Here is a 21887-nt window from a genome sequence, read left to right as displayed (position 1 = left end):
GCGGTGCTGCCGCGGGACGGGCTCCCCGCCCGCAGCAGGCCCTCCGCAGCGCTTTCAAAGCACAGACGCGCTGGGAGCGCTCGGAGCAGCAGCGTTCCTGCCCTTTGCCCCCGGGAAAGTGCCGGGGGACCGCGTGTCTCCCCCACGCCTGGAGGAGACTCGGGAGACCTCATAGCAATCTACAGGTTCCTCATGAGGGGCAGGCACTGATCGCTGCTCTCTGGCGACCAGTGACAGGAGCCGAAAGAACGGCCTGAAGCCGTGTCAGGGGAGGTTTAGGTTGGATATCACGAAAAGGTTTTTCACTCAGAGTGGCTGGGCACTGCAACAGGCTCTGCAGGGCACCAAGCCTGTCTGAGTTCAAGAAGCATTTGGACAACGCTCTCAGGTACAGGATGCGACTCCTGGCACATGAGGTGACTCTTGGCACAGGGTGTGACTGCTGTGCAGGGCCAGGAGGAGCCGGGCTCGCTGGTGCCGCTGTGTCCCCGCCCGCTCGGGCCGTGCCGTGACTCCATTTCCCGGCGCGCCGCGGGGCGGGAAGGGGCGGGAGCGAAGATGGCGGCGCTGGGGGCGCGGGGCACGGCGGCGCTCCCGGCGCGGCTGCGGGCGCTGTGGGCGCTCCCCGCGCGGCGGGCGCTGGCGGCGGATGCGGGCGGTACGCGAGGGGACCCGGGGGCACCCCCAGAGCGCTCCCGGCTGGCGCAGCCTCGGGGCCCAGCCGCCCCGCGTGCTTGTGGGCGGCTGCGGTACGTGTGGGGAGGGATGCGGGTCGGGGCGGGTGTGGGGCCGCGGAGGGCCCGGCGGGGCGGGAGGAGCCGTGAGGGCAGGGGGTGACCGTGGGCGTCCCCTCAGCCCCTGGGTAACAGCGTGTGCCCTCTCCCGCAGAGGGAAAGGCCGCCCAGCCCAAGCCCGCCTTCACGGACGAAGCGGTTCAGACACTGCTTTACAAAATGACGGGACTCGACCTGCACAAGGTGTTCCGGCCTGTGAAAAAGGGCCTCAAGCCACCCCACTACAAGCTGATGACCGAAGCTCAGCTGGAAGAGGTAGGCTGCTCTGCTTCCTTCGGAAGTAAGTGTTGATTTTAGCAAAATGCCTGTAATAGCCCATATTTCGACCTTCCTTACTGCTGCGTTTGAAAACATTCTGTTTTCTTTACTTTGTTTCGGATTATTCCCTAAATCAGTGTTTCTTCACTTGCAATAGTTTGGTTTGTCCAGTTTTATGCGATTTTGATGGAATATGGGAGGAAAACTGATATTTTTTGAGTGATAGTTTCTCTTTATTAACCTGTTAATGGTTCCTAACTCTGTCAAATACCTTCATCTGATGCTTAAGTTATAGCTCTGGGAATCCTTTGACTACTTTTTTTCCCTCTCCCCTCTGGTCTGACTTCATTCAGGATGACAAAGGGCCTGACTTAAGCCAGTTCTGCTGTAGCCACAGTTAAAGCTATATACAAACTGTTGGTTATGGTTTGTATTTTGGGGGAAATTTACCATGGAAAAACACTGAAATAAACTTGGTGTTTGCAACTTGGTGTTTGTCTGTTGTAGTTTTGTAACTTCCTCCAGCATTTTGTCCAGGTTTTAGTAGTGGTAAATTGTTTACATGAAATTCACCTACCTAGAGGTGCAATTGGTGCCTCATTTTTTTCTCAACAGCAGAGGAAGAAAAGTAAGCTTCTCTAAATGAAAATATTTGTCCCCAAATTGTATGTTATCTTTCCAATAGGATAATATTTTTAATTGTTAAATTTTTTTCCCCTACAAGGCCACAAGAAAAGCCATTGAGGAAGCTAAAACAAAACTAATCATGCCCCCTGTTTTGAATGAACGAGAGCCAATTGATGATGTCTTAGCAGAAGACAAAGTCCTTGAAGGAACTGAAACTGCAAAATATGTCTTTACAGATTTAAGTTACTCCATTCCACATCGTGTAAGTAATGTGATCAACAGTATTAATTTGTTCTCAAAATAAGCTTGAATGCAAATGTAGTTGGGGCAGTTTGCAAAAGGGCTGAGGAGTTGAAAGTTCTGTCTGGTACAAGGCAGTAGAGAAAAATGTATTTCTAAATACCTGCTTCTAACTGATAATCATAAATTACATTCTGCTACTCAAAAGCAGGCATGGGAAAGCTGTGTGGTAAGTAGTTAATTATTTTATAAGCAGGTGCTTCTGATATGCTAGGAGTGCTGAGTTCTTCCATGCTCCAAGAAGCTTTCTGTAGGATTGGATTCCTTTGTAAGATGGAACTACTCCACACTTGCAAAGATGTGGTGGAAAGTTGTGGAAATGATGAAGGAGTTCCCAGGAAAGCTGTAAAGAAACAGTTGTCTAATGGAATTGGGGAGTATAAGGATAAAGTTTCTTTTGTGTAATGAAACATCTCAATTGTCTTTAAGTACCAGTAATAAGAGGCCAAAAAAATTCTTAACCAAGTTCTGATTCCAAGAACCCTTCATGGTTCAAACATGCATATAGTGATGATCCTCTGAAATGAACTGCCCAGTCTTCCATCTATTACTCTGAGAGCTTTCTCCAGGAAACTGCTGTTTATTCTCCTGCTGCACCATTGGCTTGGTTTGAAAGACAGGTGTCTGCTAGGGAAGGCAGAAGCCTCCCTGGAGTGCAGAATGTGAACCCTCTCCCTCTGAATTATTATAATTTTGAAATTAAGGGGCTCTCAGGCAAAGATAAGGGAGTAGGAATAACAGTTCTTTACTAGGATGTGTAACAAGGCAAACAAAAACCAGTAACTACAGCATTAGCAACAAACAGAACCAGGGACCCGGTAAGAGTCTTCTCGACTGCAGGCACTTCCCCTTTGGTGCAGTTACCGTCACAGCCGGCAGGAATGAGCAAAATCCCGGGCTGGTGGGTGAGATGTACCAGAGGTTTCACGGCGGTAGCTGGAACTGCGGGACTACGGCGTGGGGAAACTCAGAGCAGGAGCAAAGAAACAGCGGGGCCGGGGCAGCGGCGGCCCGGCTCCGAGCAGGGCAGGGAGAGGCGAGGATCGGGATTCCCGGGGCACACGGGGTTCGGGATTCCCGGGGCACACGGGGTTCGGGATTCCTGGGGCACACGGGGTTCGGGATTCCTGGGGCACACGGGGTTCGGGATTCCCAGGGCACACGGGGTTAAGGATTCCCAGGGCACATGGGGTTCGGGATTCTCAGGGCACATGGGTTAAGGATTCCAGGGCACACAGGGTTCGGGATTCCCAGGCACATGGGGTTAAGGATTCTGGGGCACACGGGGTTTGGGATTCTCAGGGCACACGGGGTTCGGGATTCCCGGGCACACGGGGTTCGGGATTCCTGGGCACATGGCGTTAAGGATTCCCAGGCACATGGGGTTTGGGATTCCCGGGCACATGGGGTTAAGGATTCCTGGGACACACGGGGTTCGGGATTCTCAGGGCACAGGGGGTTAAGGATTCCCAGGCACATGGGGTTCGGGATTCCTGGGCACACGAGCAGATGGTGATCAGTCCCTCAGGGCTGAGCTCCAGCGGTGCCAGTGAATTGTCCCCGCAGTAAGTGACAGCCTGGCTTCCTCTTCTGATGCCAAAATAAGAGAGAGAGAGTTCCCAACTCCCCAGTGCTGTCTTTTACCTGCCTCTACTCTTGTGGTATCTCTGTCTCCCCCGAAAGAAAACTCCCAAAAACCAGAGCACCCAGCTGTCAGTGCTTCTTAGCAACTCAATGGGAAAAGAAATTCACAAATAGCAAGGAAAGAAAAACCCAACCCTCAACAACCATACTGAAAACTTTTCTGTCCAACAAACTTTCCTGTTTGCCACCCTAAAGCAGTTATGCTTCTGAACAGATCTGAGTATATTGTTTAATTTGTTGTATTTTTTGCCTTGTACTTGCTCTTACTTCATTCTAGTGTACCTCTGGAAAAAAGGTACAAAAGTGCACGACACTTGCATTCCTAATTTTGTATGGGTTATTAAATGATAAAATCAGGCTAACTTCCTGTCTGGGTGTGAGTCATGTTATCTGTAAACTTCCCAGAGCCGTGGCTTTCAGTGTTGGCTCATGCACAGTTGTCAGATAGCAAAACTGAGGTGCAAAAGCAGCACTTATTCAGCAGGTAGTAAGGCAGAAATGATGAATCTGGTACATGGCAACAGTCAGTTAGAAACTGGTGTTATTTGGGTGACTTTAGGAGTAGAAGGACTTTGACAAATGAGGGGTTTTTTAGGATGGTTCTGGCTATGAAGAGAGAAGGCTTTAGACAATGTTTGGTTTTTACCTCATTTGCAGGAACGTTTCATTGTAGTTAGAGAATCAAACGGGGTGTTACGCAAAGCTACGTGGGAGGAACGAGACAGGATGATCCAGATATTCTTCCCAAAGGAAGGGCGCAGGGTGATTCCCCCAACATTATTCAAGGATGAGAACCTTGGGGTAAGCTCTTCTTGGCTTTGAAACTGAGCACTTTTACTTCATTGCAGTCTGACAGTGAAACTCTGCTCTCTGGGCAGAGTAACTCGGAGTAATCCATTCTGCATGGATGTGTTTAGTTGCTTGAATTCTGTTTTGACAATTGCCTTTCACTGTAACTTGGTTAAAATACTTGAAACAAAGTTCCAGGTCAGGGCCAGGTAAATCCTAGGTAGGTGTAAATACTGTGTCATACTAGAAACAATTGTACATTTCATCTGGAAATGTGAACTGGTGTTTCAGAATCAAAAATCAAGAAACATTAATATAATGTCATCAAGGCAGTTGCTGTACTTCTGTCCATTTTATCTTTTGATGAAGGGTTTACTCATTGTAAGTGCTGTCCAGAACAGAGTTGTGGCTGCTGTTTTGATTTAGGGAAGTTGGGATGGTGTGATTACATAATCTATCCCTGAATCTGAACTGTTGTTTCAGACTGTATTTCAGCAAGACCGTCACGAAGATGTCCTGAACATGTGCATTGCTCAGTTTGAGCCAGATTCACCTGACTATATCAGAGTGAGTTCACTTTCTAGTTTTCTAGCAAAAAAAAAAAAAAAATCCTAGTGGAGAATTGTTATCTGGGGAGCAGAGGTGTTGGTCATATGTGCTCTAATTTTCCTATATAGATTATCTTGTGATGAGTTTTGGGGTTTATTTTTATGCAAAGCAGTAAAAGAGGATTTTGCAAAAGTAATTTTCACCAGCCTAGAATGGTACTGCACATACAAAAATAGTCTTTATTCAGGTACTTTTGGAAGCAAAGCAGAATTGATGGTAACACTGACAGGGGCTCTGAGCAGAGTTTTGCTGCTGAAGTCACACTGACTGCTGGCTTAGGAGCTGGCAGGACTAGCTAGGGAGCTGACAAAAGTGCATTTTCAGAAACAGCACTGTGCACAAAGTATTATTTTTGACAAAGACCAGTTACAAAAATATAGATCTAGCAGAATAAAATTAGTAGCTATAGCTGCTGGTAAATGCTAGTCTACACTTGCTTTTAAAATGTTTACTTCTCTTTAAACTGTAATGTTCACAGCGATTTGAGAAGTTGTAACTTGTATTAGGCGATTTTTCAAGTAACTTTTTTTCCTAAGTAAAATTTCACAGCTCCTTGCTCTAGTATTTTTCTCCTGAAAGAACAGATGCAGCTTGCCCGCAGTGCAGTGAAGGTCCAGAGTTTATGTCCCTGTCTCCCCAAAAGTTCAGGAGACAGGATTTAGTTTCCTTTTACCATAAGGAGGTCTATGGCTAAATACCAAGGACTGGGCTAGCCCGGTGTTACCCTGAATTATAACAGGCATATGATTCAGCATGTGGCTTACCCCTGCACCTTAGGGAAATGAAAAGGATTAAGAGCTGTGAGAGGTGCAGGGGGAAAGCTGTCACCAGGCTCCAGTTCTGCAATGAAAGCAGCGTGTGTGCGCGCAGGTTCACCACCGCACCTACGAGGACATCGAGAAACACGGCAAGTACGACCTGCTGCGCTCAACCAGGCACTTCGGGGGCATGGTGTGGTACCTGCTCAGCAGGAAGAAGACAGATGGCTTACTCATAGACATGATCAACAGAGACCTGTAAGTACAGCCTGGCACTTGGGAATCCTGCCTTGCCTTAGAACAAGTACCGCCTTTCAATAGTAAAAACAGTATTTCTGTCAGATGTAGGCAAGTTCTCATTTGCATGATGTTTTAGGCCAGCTCTAGCAGCTAGCTGTGTAGCTACTCTTAGCTGTACAGGAGCACCAGTAACAGTCCATGAAGGTGTAGGGTATATATAGGTTTCTGCAGAAATTAGCCTTCTGTAGTTTTTGGGTTTTTATTTTTGTTTCCCATGTAATTGTCAGAACACTTCCAACTCTGAACTCTTCTGATCTTAAAGCCTTTCCATACTGAGCTAATTTTTGGCTTATAAGGTTGATACACTCTGGGTTTTAGAGCAATTCCTAAGTAGCTTAGGAACATGTAGATAAGGTTTCATTTTAAATGGATGAATTTCTATAAAACATGGTGCTAAAGTTATTCAAAGTTCCCTGAAATGAACAATATTCAATAGTTCAAAATGTCACTAGAGCTGGGAGAAATTTGTACAATCAGAACTCCAAGTTGCAGTGATAGTGGCATTTATTTCCTGCTGTTTCAGTTAGAAACTTGAAACAGATGGTCAGATCTTGCTTTTAAACCTGAGCATATGGAGAAATCAGGAAGGTTGCTGGTTTAGAATCAGATTGGTAAAGGGAAAACTCACGTATATGGCCAATTTAAACAAGCAGAGTTTGGAATGTCTTTTCCTGCCACACACTTCAGTAGTTTTAAACTCAGCTGAGAGCTCAGTGTCACAGGATTTCTCATGCTGCTTCTGTAAAACATACTGGTCATCACAGTCAGTGTGAGAAAGTTCCACTAAATATTCATTATTGGTAATTAATTATATTTTCAGAAGGATGTCAGCTGTATTACTGCTGAGCAGGCTTCAGCTTCAGCAGGGACAGATGTAGGTACTTGCCTGTGTATTCCAGGGCCTGGATACTCAGTGGAATCAGCAGTTTGACAGCCTGTGCTGTGCAAAGTACATCACAAAATACACTCTCAGTAAATACTCTGAAGAGAAAGGAATTGCTAAAATGAGCCTTTATTTGTTTAGGCTGGATGATGCTACAAGTTTAATTACACTGTATCATATGCTTCACCCTGAATGTCAGTCAGCAAAGGAAGCTAAGGAACAGAAACTTGAAGGAGTTGATCTGATCAAGGTAAGCTTTTCTGCTTTAAGCTGTGTAACCTGCAGAAGAGAGTTTTTTAACCAGCAGAACCCTATTTAGTAGTTAAATTTCTCCTTACCTTAGGAAGCAGATACTTAACCAGAATTGTTGTACATGCCACACTGGGGTTTTTAAACTTTATACGTACAGCTGCACCAGGATTTCAGTTGTGGGTGGCTGATCTGCCACTGGCATGATGACTCTGCTGTTATATTAACATCTCTCCTGCCGTGGCTGCAGGTATTTGTGAAAACTGAATCCCAGAGAGAAGGTTATATCCAGCTGGCCCTGCAGGCTTATGAAGAAGCAATGGCTACTTCTTCAGCTTCATGAAGTAAACCTCAGTTCATCAGAAGTTTTAAGTCTGTTTATAAGCATTTTCTGTACAGGATTCCACAATAAATACTTGAAAATGACTGCTATAGAATGTATTTTTCATTACTGAAATATATGTGAATCAGTACAGCAGTTTATTTTGAAAAGTTCTGTAAGTGAACTTAGAGCAGCCATCATGACTTATTTTTGCCAACACTGTACCCCGAGTTCTATTTTTTTATAATCTAAGGAATTGCTCACAATTTAAAGTGCAGGGTCTGGACAGCTTCATTTAGAAAAGGGTGTAACTAATACCACTTCTAACCCTTAAGCTGTATCACTGCTCTGTTGGAGCTTTTAGCTAGAAGTGGTGTCTGAAAGAGTAACTGAGCTGATACTGGTGGTTACCAGTGCTAGATGGCAGCACAGTGAAAACACAACCACACACCTCAGTGTAGGTGCTGAGAAAAGTCAGGTTAAAATACTATTTTTCAGCTACTGTGCTCCTCTTTCACAGATTTGGAATATACACTATAGAAACTGGGTTATTCTTAAGAATTTTACTATTTTTAGTAAATATTACTAGTAAATGGAGAACTGAGGAGCAGAATGTTTAAAAGGATTTATTGAATCGCTTGATAAATGAAAACATTTTTAGTATGTTTTGGAGGAAGCTTTCATCTTGAATTTCAACATACTGGAAGCTGATTCTCTTTGTACAGTTGCTAGCTGTATACTTCCTTCTACATGTACATGGTCCACTTGTGATATAAAAATCAAAATAACTTGCAGCACATAGTCCACAGAACTTCATTTCTCTGGGTTTTGACCAAATTATTTCCTGATTTGGTCATCTGTAAAAGGATGTTCACTCATCTAAGATCTCTTCATCCAGATTGATATCTGTGGTATCAATATCCTCCAGATCCAAGTTATCTAAGTCATCTTCCAAGTCCAGCAGTGTCTAGGGAGAGAAAAGACTGGATGAGGGGGATACCACTATGGTTATATGTGATGCCTTATGGGATGGATGGCTCTGTAGGATGGGTCTGCACTCTGCAAACCACAGCCAAGGCCTCATGAGGAACACAAGTGCTAAAGGAGGCTGGAGAGCAGCTGCCTATTTGGTGAGGAAGCCTCTTCCACCAGTGCAGCTTTTTACTATGCTGTGAGCAGCTAGGTTTGAACTGCCCTTGTCACCCCCACCTGCTGAACTGGTCTGTTACTGTGTGCAGGGCTCTGAACACTGCTCTGGGACTGCCAGAGTCAGGTGTGCAGTAGCTTGGTTAAATCACACTCATTGAAGTCTTTAATGTAAAATGAATTGAGTGCTTATACTTCCCATCATAAAACTGGGTACCTTTTGATCTCTTGCTGGAAGGTTATCAGAATTCTGCACAACTGTCTTCATCACTTCTTGTTTAGGAGAGGGAACTGGTTCTTCAGCCTTCTTCTAATGGCAAAGAAATTCCTTTAGTTTTCTTTCAATTTAAATTCTTTCAATAAAAGCAGGTAAACAACAGCAGACCTCTAATGCCCCTTGCCCAGTGGTTCTCTTTCAGCTTCCCTCAGGTACTCTTGAGCCACATCTTCACTGTCAGAAAAGATTCTAGTCCTCACTCCACTGGAGACTATTTCCCTCCCCAGTATATTTGAAGCAGTTGATGATGGAACTGATAAAATGAGAACTGTCAGAAATTATCAGTTCATTTTAAATACTGAAGTGCTGTTAGTGATTTTCAACATCCTCAGCAGGAGAGACTAAGTAAGTTGAGACTGACAGCAGATTTTAGTAGTTTGGCTTTGTGTTCCAAATCCTATAATGGTTTAACACTTTCTTCTTGATTCACTGCTGCACAAGTTTTATATTAAGATAATTCATCAGTCAGTACTCTTATTGAAGCAATAGTACTATTCAGTTAACTATATTTAATTATAGAATTAACCTATCTCCTACAAAACATCCCATATTCAGCCTCAGCTGTAAGAGGCAACTGGGGTTTAGGGCTTCTATGCAATCATGAGCTGAATGCAAAGACACACTGAGGTCTTCTTGTCAGCTTCTATGGCAAGCTAGTTCTCAGTTCTTTCCTTTTGTTTCCATAGGTAGTCCAGACAATGTTATCGTCTTTAACGAATGTGCATAGAAGTTTGATTTTGCTTTAATAGTATTTCCTTGGATGCACAAGTGGCAAAGAGTCACTACAGAGGCTTGAAAGTAACTTAATCTCTCTGCTCTGCCAGGGATGTCCAAAACTATGTTTTGTAGTGTACCTCCTATGAGGAAAAATGTATAGACAATGGAGAGTTGTAGCTTTTCTGTTTCTACTTCAGAAAAGGAGAGAAAAGTTTCCAGTGCAGTTTTGATTTTAGATGTTTATAGCCTCTAAAGAGTTGTGCCAGCATCACTGCCTCCAAGAAACCCTCGCATTACGATTTTCACATACAAATGTAGTGTATTTGACTTGAGCAAAATCAGAAGTTGTCATCTTCTCCTAAGGCTCTGAAAAGCTTTAAGTGCTTGTTTCAATCTGTATGCTTATACTTTATACTTGTCCTATTTTTTGCATAAGAATTGGACAACTGAGGTGGTAAAAAAATTAGTTTGTTACTTCAGACATTGATTAGAACCTATGTTCAAGTACCTGAGTAACTTGGTCAGTTAGTTATGGAGCAGTGTTATTCTAGAACCATGGAGCACACCAGCAAAGAACACAGAGCATTTGTCACTGCTGTAATTGGCAAGAGTTTCCATTTCCAGCTACTGAGCTTTTAGAAAACCAGCTGCAGTCAAGGCAGTGTTTGTAAATGCAACTGGAGTTATCTTTCTGTAGGGTGAATTCAATTGAAAGACTCTAGAACTACTCACACTACACAGGGTTACCCAAGGTAAGGAAGCATACAAATCATTTCACAGTCAAGAAGCTGTTAGTTGGTACAGATGTAGATTAAAAAGAATCTGAGGCAAAAGAACATGAAGCCAACTGCAGCACTTACAGTCAAGGTAATAAAAGCAACAATTTGTCCATTACCGGTGAAATATTGTCCAGGGTAGATGTTACTGTAAGATAGCAAAATTCTCCCTTAGATTCATCAGTCACTGACCTGAGATGTCATTATTCCAGAGGGCTCAAATCCTTTTGCTTCTTCAAGTAAGTTTCTTTCTTCATTTGGCTAAAAGTTAAAAAAAAAAAAAAAACCAGGCACATTTAAGTGTTGCACTGAGTTGCTTAGAGGTGATTTTACACAGCACCAAATGTTCTTTTTCTAGAGACAGTAAAACCTTCTACTTACAGTGACAAGGGGATATTCCCTGGCCGGCCTCAAGTCAGCAAGACTTTGCTTAACATACTCTTCAGCAACAAAAGCCTCCTTTAATCCAGGGAAAAGATTTTCATATTCTGTAGGATCAGCAAGGGACTCAGCAGCCTTTTGATTGACTTTAGAGAGGTTCTCCCGCCAGAGTTTAACAACCCTGGAGATGTAAACCAGATTTGTTACAGCTCATTCAGACAACACAGCTCATGCTCTGCATATGCTTAGAAATTACCTTGAAACTTGGCTTGGCAAATACGTCCGTGCAAGGAAAGCAGCTTCAGGGAGACGCCCAGTTTTGATCAGGAGTTCCAAACATGAATCAAGCCTAAAAAGATTTTGAAATGTGATTTTAACCAGTAAACTTAATAAAATCTTGTATTAGAAATCTGTTTATTCTATTCCATTAATTTAAGGTGCTTTCATTTCAGATTTTAAATCTAGCAGCCATCATAGAATGAGCATTTCTGAGAAGGACCTATGCCCATCTTTCTCCATTTAGTTTTTAGTTAGCTGAAGTTAACCACTTGAAGAACCTGAGGGTCTCAGCACTTGAGAAAGCAGAACAGAACAATCAGAAGCTCATTTGCTTGCACTTACTTTCCCTGCAGGAAGTAGCTCATAAATGCCACATTATTCTTGCCATCCTTTTCTGCACCTTCGGCCAACTTGTTCACCATGCTGGCGTTCCCTGAAGCTGTGGCCAGGAGCAGCAGCCCTCCGTAGTCTTGGGCATGGTGGAGACACTCCTGGGCTAAGCCAAACTGGCATTTACTGATGGCAAGCTCTGCAAGCTGCTTCCACTTCTGTTCTGACTGATTGTACAAAAAGGGGAGAGGGAGGGAAAGAAAAAAACCAAACCACTCACATTTCTGAACAGCATTTAAAGGTTTTCAGAGCACTCAGTATGAAAATGTAAGTTGACTTGTGAAAGTGCTGTATCCCATGACTACACCTGTCTTCCCTTTGAGGTACTGTAATTATTGCAGCTTCCCAGCATGACACAGTGAGTGTTAAGAGATCCCTACCTAGCTGTAACATTACATAAACTAAACAGCTTCTCAGTAAACATGGAGGGGGGAGGCAGGCATAACTCTGGAAATTTAACTATAACAATCTCTTAAAGCTCCCAAGTTAAATGCTCCTCAATGCTGAAAGGCATTTGTGTCTGTAACTAAGTTAACATTCCTTCTAAATAACTTGATTATTTTACAGGAGGAACAGTGAGATCGACTCTCTGCATAATAACGATGGGACAAATCAGTTTTTTTAGTGCAGCAGTCTTAAGTTTGCCAATGCTGGAACAAAGGTCTGAAGGCTTCAGCCCTATCTTTCCTCCTCTCACTGTTAAGTATTGGAGATTAAGGCTTGGTTCTGGGCTCAAGTTTTGTATTCTCCAGGAGTTCCTGTAGCTTTCTGAGCAGACACCATTCTTGGTCCCCATCCCACAGCTTAGATTCCTTTGAATCACGGGCAGAAGAACTTCATTAAAGGAGTTGGAGGCATTTCAGTTGTGTTTAGGGAGTTGTATTGTATCCCCACATACCACTGCCTTTTCTTAAAGGGCCTCTCAGACACCTGCTAATACTCAGAATCCAGGATGAATCACCCAAATTTATATCATTACCTCTGCTTCCATTGCAAGCTGATAGGCTATTTTTAATTCTCCAAGTTGAAGAGCAAGTTCAAAACGATGCTCTGGGTCTGTAGATACTGCAAGAGCTTGTTGTTTGAAGCCCTAAAATAAAAATCTGACAGTGAAGCTGAGACCTGTCAGGTCAAACATAATCCTAAATACTTTAACAAAAGCACTCTGAACAGAAGGTTACAGTGTTCTCAAACAAACAGGATAATTAACAAGAGTTAATGCTCACAGATATCACTGGGTTTTGCTTAGCAAACTCAATTAAGAATGTGAACAAACTGATTTATTTAGCTGGATAACCAAGAAGTAGTTTTCTTGCCTGTTTTTCAAGAAAATGTGCGACCCTGGTTCTCTGTTCTTTTGGGATTGTGGGAAGAACTTTGTCAGCCATGCCGAAATCCCTCCTCATCACAGCAGTTTGATATTCGAGCACTGAGACCAGCAGAGAGTAACTAACAATGTTTAGCTCTTTATCGCCCAAATACAGCCTGTTGTCCTTGGGGATGTACCCCAGGAGATACATTGTTCTGAAACAAAACAAAGAGCAGTCAGCTTCCAACAGATCCACACAAACAGTCTTTAAAAAACCATTCCAGTAGTTCTTATGGTAGCAAGAATACTCCCATCAAACACCCTGCTTTTCCTGGATGCACTCATTCACACAGCACTGTTCATCCCTCAGAACCGCACTGCTGCCCCACTTCTTCCCACCTCTGGTGCTAAAGCAGGGCACAGCAGCAGCTGCCAGGATTCACCTTGAACCCCTTTCACTGAGAGAACCATGAACACTTTAACCAAAGCAGCAACTCACCTGTCCAGGTGGGCAATGGTGACAATCTCTCCTCCAACGTAGTAGTTGAGTCTGTTCACAGAACTGGTGTAAATAAAGCAGTCACCGACCCACAGACCTGTTTTCACAATCTCCTGGATCTCACCAAGAACCTGCAAAGCAAATTTTGGGTAATTAGATGCATAAAAAGGTACTTCTAGGTAGGAGAAAGACTACTGCAATTTAAAATATAATTCCATATTCTATACTTAAATAGTTGGGCAAGTTGCAAATATAAGTTTAGATACAGATTAGAAGTACATAAATGATAATTTCATTTAACTTGCCTGCTACCCTAATTCCTAACTAAGCCAATTATAAATCTAGGAAACAAGCACCAAACTAAGCATTAAGCAAGACAATCAAAGGTAACTTTCCATCTGAAATTTTGATTCACCACGTAAGGTTTTTTCACTTCTCAAACTTGACTAACATTACAAAATTGTAGAAAAAAAATTAAGCAATGACCCAAAAGTGTGTTTAAAAAAAAAATCTCTGTAACTCTCTGACAGTAGTGAACAGATGAAGAGAAATGCAGGCATCAAGGTCTATTATGCTGAGTTTCAGACAGGGATACACTCCTCATGAATCCCAGAAAAATTATTAAGTGTTCCTCAGGCAGGTGCACAATGTGTGATATTAAAAATGGTCTGGAAACTAACACTTAAATTGGACTATGTTAAGGACTAAGTTTGCTGCACTCTCTTGCTTCTACCATCTCTAATCTCATTCCACTTTTTAAATAGAAGGTACCTCAAAGGCATCTTCAATTCCATCTTCAGTGACACCTTCATGTGTTTCTTGGGCTGCTGCCACTTTTTCTGACAAGTACTTGAGAATGAAGAATGACTCTTCTGTAGCAATGCACACGAGCTCACCCGAGTCAGACCAGAAAATCTGTGACAGCAGAATCAACAGTGACAGTGTTACAAACCCCAGGCTAAGAAGGATTATGTGGGAATTAAGGGTAAAACACAACAACTCTAGAAGCTTTAGGACTGAGAAGCCAACACATACAGGAATTTTTCTGCCCTTTCTACTACATGACTGAGATAAACTTAAATTATTAGTTTATTATTGACAGCTTTGCTTCATGCAAGAAAACCAGTTTAGTAAAAAAAATAGGAATCAGTAAACCCAGACAGGTAGTATCTTCAGTCCCATGCAGAAACTCACATGTTTGGGCTGGATTTCAATCCTGCGAATCAGCTCTGTGTTCTCCCAGTCATAGAATGCCAGGCCATTAACAGATCTGACTCCCAGCAGAAAGCCACCATAGATGCCTGGAAGAAAATAAAAGTGGAAGAAATCCACATTGTGCAAAATCCACACCAGCATATCTATTTTTAAAGTACTTACCTTCTGCTCCAAAATCAGGCTTGAATGACTTCTTCTCTTTGAAATTTTTAAATATCTTTACAACACTGTTGCTCTCCCTGATTGCATACCTAAATAGAGATTAAATTGTAAATAAACAAAACAATTATTTAGTTTCCAAAGTAGGAAATTACTAAACCAAAAGCTGCTACAAAACAACTGCATTTGAGTTATCTTCTAAAACCAGCAGAATGCTAAAAATCCAAACTTTTCAAGCAGGACAATTACTGAAAGTTCATTTTACATGCATGTTTTGGTTTTCATTGCCTGAAAACTAAAGTAGCAGCATATGTAACAAAGGAAAAAACTTTCAAGACTTACTCTGAAGAGTCATGTGCCCACACAAACTCCTGTGCTGAACCAAAGCTCTTGTTCCTCAGAGCCATGGCTGTATAGATGATGTATTCACCATCACCACATACCACCACGAACCTGGGGCAGGAGAGAGAGGCACTTGTCAGGTATCTGTGTCCAGGTCAGCAGGCAGCAGCAAGAAGGCAGATTATCTGTAAAGGTAAAGGCTCCCATGCCCAAGGTTATCACTGAAACACAGAGCATGAGCTTTATTTGTGCCTAAAATGTCAAGGAACTCCATTTCCTTCCTGAGTCATGCTCCTTCTGGTCTCCACTGAGCACCTCTTGGACCTTGGATCCCTTTTATTTGAGCCTGTTAACAAATAAACCCCAGCCAGTTCAAAGAGAAGTGATGAAGGAATGTGGTACCGTCCATTAGGGTTGTGCTGGATTGTCTGAGGATAGATTTCACAGCTGCCCATATCCTTCACAGCCAGTGGCAACCTCTCTCCATCTTTGATTTCAGCGTCTCCCATTGCTTTCAAGTTAGCCTGTTGGACTTCGGAATGTTTAGCCCAAATAATTTTTCCATTTGCATCCATGGACATGGCAGGTTCTTCACGTCCAAGCTAGAAAGTAGAAAGAAAGAAAGAAGTGAGGCTATGGAAAAAAATACATTGTTCCTTTTCAGTTGAAAATATCAAGTGAAATAGCCAATCTCTATCAAAAAATGCCAATTAAAATGCCAGAATGTCAGTATTCTACATATTATCCCAGCGATGAATCACAATTTCTCACTTCAAACGTTAACTGTACCTTAACAATGATGCTGCCTTCATCATACCCCAAAGCCACGTTGTTGGAGCCCCTCAGGCTGGCCACACACCACACCCTCTCCATGCCATAGTTCAGGGTGCTCTCCAGGCGGTAAGTGCTGGAGTGCCAGATCCGCACCGTGCCTGGGGAAAAACACAGGGACGGATCCTTTCATCTTGGTGTGAGGGCAGCAGGGGTGCAGCCACACCACCACAAGAGCTCTCCCCTCAGTTCTTTTCCTGTCCTTTCTACACCAGAAAACCCAAAGTTACCATCTTCAGAGCCAGTGATGATGATGGGCAGCTCCGGATGGAAGCTGACACACGACACATTCTGAGCGTGGCCCTCCAGTGTCTGAACACAAGTTTTATTCTGAAAGAGAGCACACAATGCCATATTTTAACCCTTATTTCTTAAAAAAAAATCTGCCCCAAATCCAAAATAGATCTGAAAATTCTCTAGATTTCTTACATTTACAAGGTGTTCAAACAGCACTAAGCTATTAAAAACTGATTGTATTGAGCTGTACCTATTGCCCAGAAGAAAATATTTCTCTTGACAGAAGTGTTTTCCTCTATTTTCAGATGTGTTTATGGTTAGAAAATATGCTTTCTTAGAGCTGCATAGCACAACACATTAAAGCATGATAGAAAGCTGAGTTCACTGCAAAAAAGAAAAATCATAACCAAACATTGCATCACAGGTGAAAACAGATCTAATTTAGGTCTTTGGTAAGAATGTTCATTCACACAGTTGTGAAAGACAGGCTACTCTGCTTGAGGTAACTTAGACCGGAGCATGTATAGTGTCTCCAGCTGCACATGGTGGCAAAATCTCAAGTACTCTCATGTACTGTTCATGACTGCACTGAATACTTAAATTAACAGTGCCAGCTTCAACTTCTGGACTTGGATTTACTCCAGGGCAGTAAGTTTTAGTGACCAGAAAGTACCACCTAACAACTTCTGTCTTGCCCTTCTGGCCATTCAGACCTGCAGACAGGAAGAACTTAGGAGCTCCAGGCTCCAGCAACAGAAGTGAATCCCTGGATTAGATCTCTCTTTCCTGAGGAGCATTCAAGCAGGGCACCTTATCACTCCTGCCCTGTTTGGGGGTAGAAGCACTGCATGGGTGTGCATGCAACACATGGGACTGTGCCAATGTGAACAGAATGAAACAGAAAGCTATAAAGAATGAAGAAAAAAAAAAAGAGAGGTGGAAGGATGGAAAGAGTTGATACATGAGCAATATTTACATTTGAACATAGAGGAGGAACAGCTTAATCCACAAACATGAGGCCTAAAAGGCAGGGAATCAATTTGTCACAAGAAAAAAAAATCTAACAACAGAAACTTTATACCAAATGTGTCAGCCTGCACAAAGGCTTCTGAAGAGCTGAGCACACACCTGGTAGTCCCAGATCTTCACCAGGCGGTCATCTGCCCCAGAAATGAGGTATGGCTTGTCCCCACCACTGTAATAGTCAATGCAGTTCACTCCTTTCTCGTGGCCTTCCAAGGTGAAGTTGGGAGAGGATGATCCAAGCTGCCACACCTGACCAATAAAACACAACCACCTGTACCCAGCAACCTGCTGTGTCCAGGTCATCCTTGGCACACACAACAGGTATGCAGAAGTACTTCACAACTCCAAAGAGAAATAACACAGAATTCCAAAGACACTGTTGTTTTCTTAGGTGAAAAACCTCAACAACTGCTCCAGTCCTTCCCCCAATGAACACAAATAACATGCTGAATTGCCCATGTTCTCTGCTCATACCTCTAAACATTGAAATTGGTTGCTTTAAACTTTTTTTAAGGACATGAAACCATATAAAGCACTGTTTTTAAGAAGTACTATGTGTTTATAAAATTAGCTAGTAACTAATTGTTATTACACACGAGTTTCCTCCATGTCCTGAATTTTAATTTTTCCAGTTACACTAAAGAACATCAAATCTCATGTTAAATGAGGATACAAAATGAAGCAAGTCAAGTGTAGATATACTAGTGTCTTCTCATGTTTATCACATCAAATCAACATTTATATGCACCTGATCTCAACATCTGTGGCCATATGAAATCAGTGCTAGCTTTTTACAGCCAATATACTGAGAATGTACAGGAAATCTGAGGAGGTGTTACTGCTCAGTGGCTGCAAAGCTGTACTCACAGGTATTTAGTAACAGCTGCAAAGCAGATGAGAACATGAGGAGGCTGAAGGCATCTTGGGAAACAATTCCATGCATAGACAGCCAAGGACACCTTTACCAGGGTTGTTTTTTTAGTGCACATTTAAAGTCTTTATCCGCTATACAGTTTCACTACTCCCAAATCTCTCACTGAAAGTAAAACTATTACTCCTCTCCATTTTTCTGTGCAGTCCAAATGGAGATACAGTACTTAAAAGAGTTTAAAGAACTATTTTCCAATTGTTACAGACAACAGGTAAGCTGGTAAATTTACTGAATTTTTCCGTCAAAATTCTTTTACTGCACCTGCTTTTAAGAATACTGACCTATCATCCATACAGGATTATTGGTTTGTGTACACTGATAAAATCACTTAATGACTAAAAAACCCAGATACAGTTTCTCTACCTTAATTGTCCTATCCAAAGAAGCACTGGCAAACTGGTTATTGTCTTTTGGGTTTATGACAATCTGCATGACGTAATGGGTGTGTCCTTCAAACACCTGAGAACAAGACCATTTCTTATCCCAGTCCCAGAGTTTGATCAGCATGTCATCTGGAAAAAACCACAAACAACAAACAACCAAGCTTCAGTGGGTGATAACGACCTCCTTAAAGTGCATAATCCTCCAGAACTTCGTGGTACAGTATGGAAAGGAGGCACTGCTAATAATCTAGTTGCATCTATAGGATTATCAGTCCAGGACCACAGGGAGATGAAAGCTGTCTGTTGCTTTCAAGTCAGATTCCCAGCTAAAAACTTACTCCAAGCCACGATTAAATTTTTTAAAAACCACAACCTGAGCTGTTATTTTAGAGTTTGCCATGCTAATTAGGACATATACGAATGTTTCCTCTGGCAGATATTAAGAGAGAAGGCTCTTTGCTTTTCTCTGACAAGAACACAAGCCATTATATTTGAAATTTTAAGTGCAGTTGATATGCCATTAAAAAAACATGAATGCCTCTGCCAAGAAACAACAAAATGACAACTGTCACATTGGCTTCTTGCTCAAGGACTCCTGAGTCTTCCCAAGAAGACCTGGAAGCACTCACTCCACAGGAAACAGGAGCCTGAGAACAGCTGAATATGAAAATATCCCAAAATATCTCACCACTGCTTGTGAGGATGAAGGGCTGCGTGGGGTGCACTGCAATGCACCGGATGTAGTCAGAATGGGCCTCAAACATGTGAACTCTTTCCAGGGTGTTGTAATTAAAAACTCTGATCTGCATGTCATCCTGGAAAAGGGAGAAAAAGCCACATGAACAGAAGTCTTTTGTGCACTGCACCTTCTATGCAACGCAGGGAAGGAAGGAAAAACCTTTCCACTATTAAAGACAACAAAATGTTTAGGAATTTTGCTTGCCAATGATACAAATTATACTTGGATGCAGAAAGCTATACATTACACACTGCTGTTTCAAGTCATTTATGAAATGGAAAAAACTTCAACCAAATTTTCATTTTTACAAGTAACTGAGTCATGGCAGCATATGGTAATGAAATGAAAATACATTTTTACTCTGGGTACAGGGCAGAAGACTAGGAAATGAAAGTTGAGACAAAAATATTTAGGCATTACCTTAATTTAGCCAAAAAATATTCACTCCATAAAGAAAAATGTGTTACCAAGATCAGAATACAGCTATTCCTCTCAAGGTACATTCACCAAATAAAAGCAGACAATGTTTTTCTAGTGGTGAGCAAAACTAAAAAATTATTTTTAATATAACCAAGAAAAAAAGTAGAAAGCAATTTCAAATTCATCTTACCTAGGACTGTCAATAGTTTAATCTTAGTTTAAGTAGCATATATGATACTGAGTCAGAACTCTGTGCTGAGTACATTCCACATGGCAGTAAAAGCTGAACTCCATCTACCTGGCATTACCTGCAAAGTCAGTCACCTTAGCAGGCTGCTCTCTTTCGAAATGAAAATTTAAACTTCTAAGCGTCCTTAAAGGAGAAAACTTCTGGGAAACTGTAGTAAAGTATTCCCTTCTCTACAAAATCGTATCAGATCAGATTATTACGTGATGCAAAAGGTAATGGCATGAAAATTGATCAGAGAAAGTGCAGCTGAATAGGAAATCACAACAGGAACCAGCTTACAGCTCCAGTAACAACCCAGTTCTTCCTTGCCACGAACTTGGCAGCTCTCACTGGCAGGTCACACACTTCAAAATTCTTCACCAGAGTCTGAAAATAAAAACAGTTACATTTATAGCACTGGAGAAAATACTGACTTTGAAATGAGCTCCTTCTATTTTCTTTACAGTATCCAGTATGTCACTTCCTTGTGTACTGCTAGAGTGACTCTTGTACTCAGCCAGAGGAGAGCACAGTCAGTTAGCAGCAGTGACTGAATACTCTGTACAAATTCAATTTTCCAGCACCACATACACATCTGTCAGTTATGCACATTTCACAATAAGGCACAGCTGAAGCCCTCACCTGTGTCTCGTGGTTCCAAACACAGACACTGCCGTTGTAGAGGCTGGCCAGCATCCATGGCTCCGTGGGATGCAGGTCCACGCTCTTCACCCGGTCAGAGCGGGCGGTCAGCTTCCGCTTGATGTCCAGTCGCAGAGGCTGGGGGAAACAATTGGGACTACCAATTAAACAGCAATTAAATTGCTGTTGAATTGGTGATTTAACAGCAAACTAGCTCAGAAAAGGGAAAAGGAAAGCTGCAGTTTACTCTTAGAATAAAAGGATCCAATCCTGCTGTCCATGCAGACAGATGGTTACTATTTGTGTCTCTGATTTTGTAAGAAGACATCACATCCCCACCAACGGCAGTGGCTCTGCTTAATTTAATTCTGTGAAAATCAGAATTTCTTCATACTGCAAAAGTATCTCCAGCAGAGCCAAAAAAAAAAAAATGCACTGCACATCCTCCTGGTGTGCCTGAACTATGAAAGCAAAGCAAAAAGAATTTGCTTCTAATACAAATGTTAGACAATAAATCTTCCTGCTACTTCACCTGACAAACCAGGACGAAAAGTCAGCTACCACAATAGAGCACAACAACGTTTGCCACTTCCATTCACAATTCAAAAATTACCTTTTAGAATGGAACACTGTCTTGTAGAAACTGACAGCAGGGAAAAGTTTAAGTCTTTCTCTTACAAGGACGGCTCTGACCTTCCACTTTAATCACTGGCAATGTACAGCCAGAGTATTTAAAAGGCATGAAGTCTGGCAGAGTAATTTTTTAATATATTCGAGGCATTGTGGATTCCTTTACACACTCACTGGCGATCATTTAACGCTGCTTCTATCTCACAGAGCTCAGTGGATAATGGCTGACCAAAGAACAGTGCATGTATTAATAAAACCTGCAGTTATCTATATTAGACACTGCAAGGAAAAGGAACACCAGGTTATCAGGTAGTACCTGTACCACAGCTATGACATGGGATGTGGAGATGAATTTGGGTTCGCTTCTCCTGCTCCAAACACCAGGAAGGCAGGCACAGCTACACTTGGCTCCGCGCTTATCCCGGGAACCGCTGGGACCTGCAGCTCCCGAGGGCCGGGAAGGGCCGCCCCGAGGTGCGGCACCCCGAGCCCCGGGACAGCCGCTCGCTGGGGCTGAGAACACCACGGGCAGCACCACACTGCTGCCCCGGCCCGGTGCCGGCCCCTCATGCGCTCGGTCCGCCGATCGCGGGGCTGCGCCGCCTCGCCGGGGCCGGCTCGAATGGTCACCCTCCCTCAGCGGGGGCGAGGCGCCCCCTGGGACCCTGCCTGTCGCTCACCATGGCTCCGCTGTGCCGAGGTGCCGCTCGGTGCCGCCCGGTGTCCCCAGGCGCTGCCCGGCCCCGCTCCGGCGCCGCCGCCCGGGCCCGCTCCGATCTCCGACGTGGAGCTTCCG

General features: G+C 43.0%; 2 protein-coding genes across 5 annotated transcripts; one reads left to right on the top strand and one right to left on the bottom strand.

Moving 5' to 3' along the window:
- Positions 1–368: 368 nt before the first annotated feature.
- Positions 369–7637, top strand: MRPS22 (mitochondrial ribosomal protein S22). Of its 2 annotated transcripts, none has more exons than XM_053985982.1 (8): positions 369–388; positions 889–1049; positions 1777–1941; positions 4281–4424; positions 4896–4979; positions 5892–6037; positions 7104–7212; positions 7462–7637. In XM_053985982.1, the coding sequence occupies exons 2-8, from the start codon at positions 954–956 to the stop codon at positions 7552–7554; spliced, it is 837 nt and encodes a 278-aa protein (XP_053841957.1). In that variant the 5' UTR covers positions 369–388; positions 889–953; the 3' UTR covers positions 7555–7637. The 2 variants fall into 2 exon arrangements, with proteins under 2 accessions (XP_053841957.1, XP_053841956.1); XM_053985981.1 differs by lacking the exon at positions 369–388 and adding an exon at positions 559–658.
- A 506-nt stretch (positions 7638–8143) lies between these two features.
- On the bottom strand, positions 8144–21882 carry COPB2 (COPI coat complex subunit beta 2). Of its 3 annotated transcripts, none has more exons than XM_053985979.1 (22): positions 21772–21882; positions 20462–20599; positions 20120–20206; positions 19120–19246; positions 18412–18560; positions 17220–17366; positions 16085–16184; positions 15813–15955; positions 15426–15625; positions 15024–15134; positions 14685–14773; positions 14502–14608; positions 14079–14222; positions 13308–13438; positions 12816–13023; positions 12479–12589; positions 11452–11666; positions 11087–11179; positions 10831–11011; positions 10642–10710; positions 8897–8986; positions 8144–8500 (listed from the first exon to the last, which is right to left on the bottom strand). In XM_053985979.1, exons 1-22 carry the CDS (start codon positions 21772–21774, stop codon positions 8405–8407), a joined length of 2739 nt encoding a protein of 912 aa, XP_053841954.1. In that variant the 5' UTR covers positions 21775–21882; the 3' UTR covers positions 8144–8404. The 3 variants fall into 3 exon arrangements, with proteins under 3 accessions (XP_053841954.1, XP_053841953.1, XP_053841955.1); XM_053985978.1 differs by having other exon boundaries at positions 8897–8989; positions 21772–21881; XM_053985980.1 differs by lacking the exon at positions 21772–21882 and adding an exon at positions 21408–21501 and having other exon boundaries at positions 8897–8989.
- Positions 21883–21887: the final 5 nt, after the last annotated feature.

This window comes from Vidua macroura, chromosome 10 (assembly GCF_024509145.1).
Source record: "Vidua macroura isolate BioBank_ID:100142 chromosome 10, ASM2450914v1, whole genome shotgun sequence".
Taxonomy (NCBI): domain Eukaryota; kingdom Metazoa; phylum Chordata; class Aves; order Passeriformes; family Viduidae; genus Vidua; species Vidua macroura.
The sequence above is the reverse complement of the archived record's forward strand: the minus strand, read 5'-3'. Positions and strand labels throughout refer to the sequence as shown.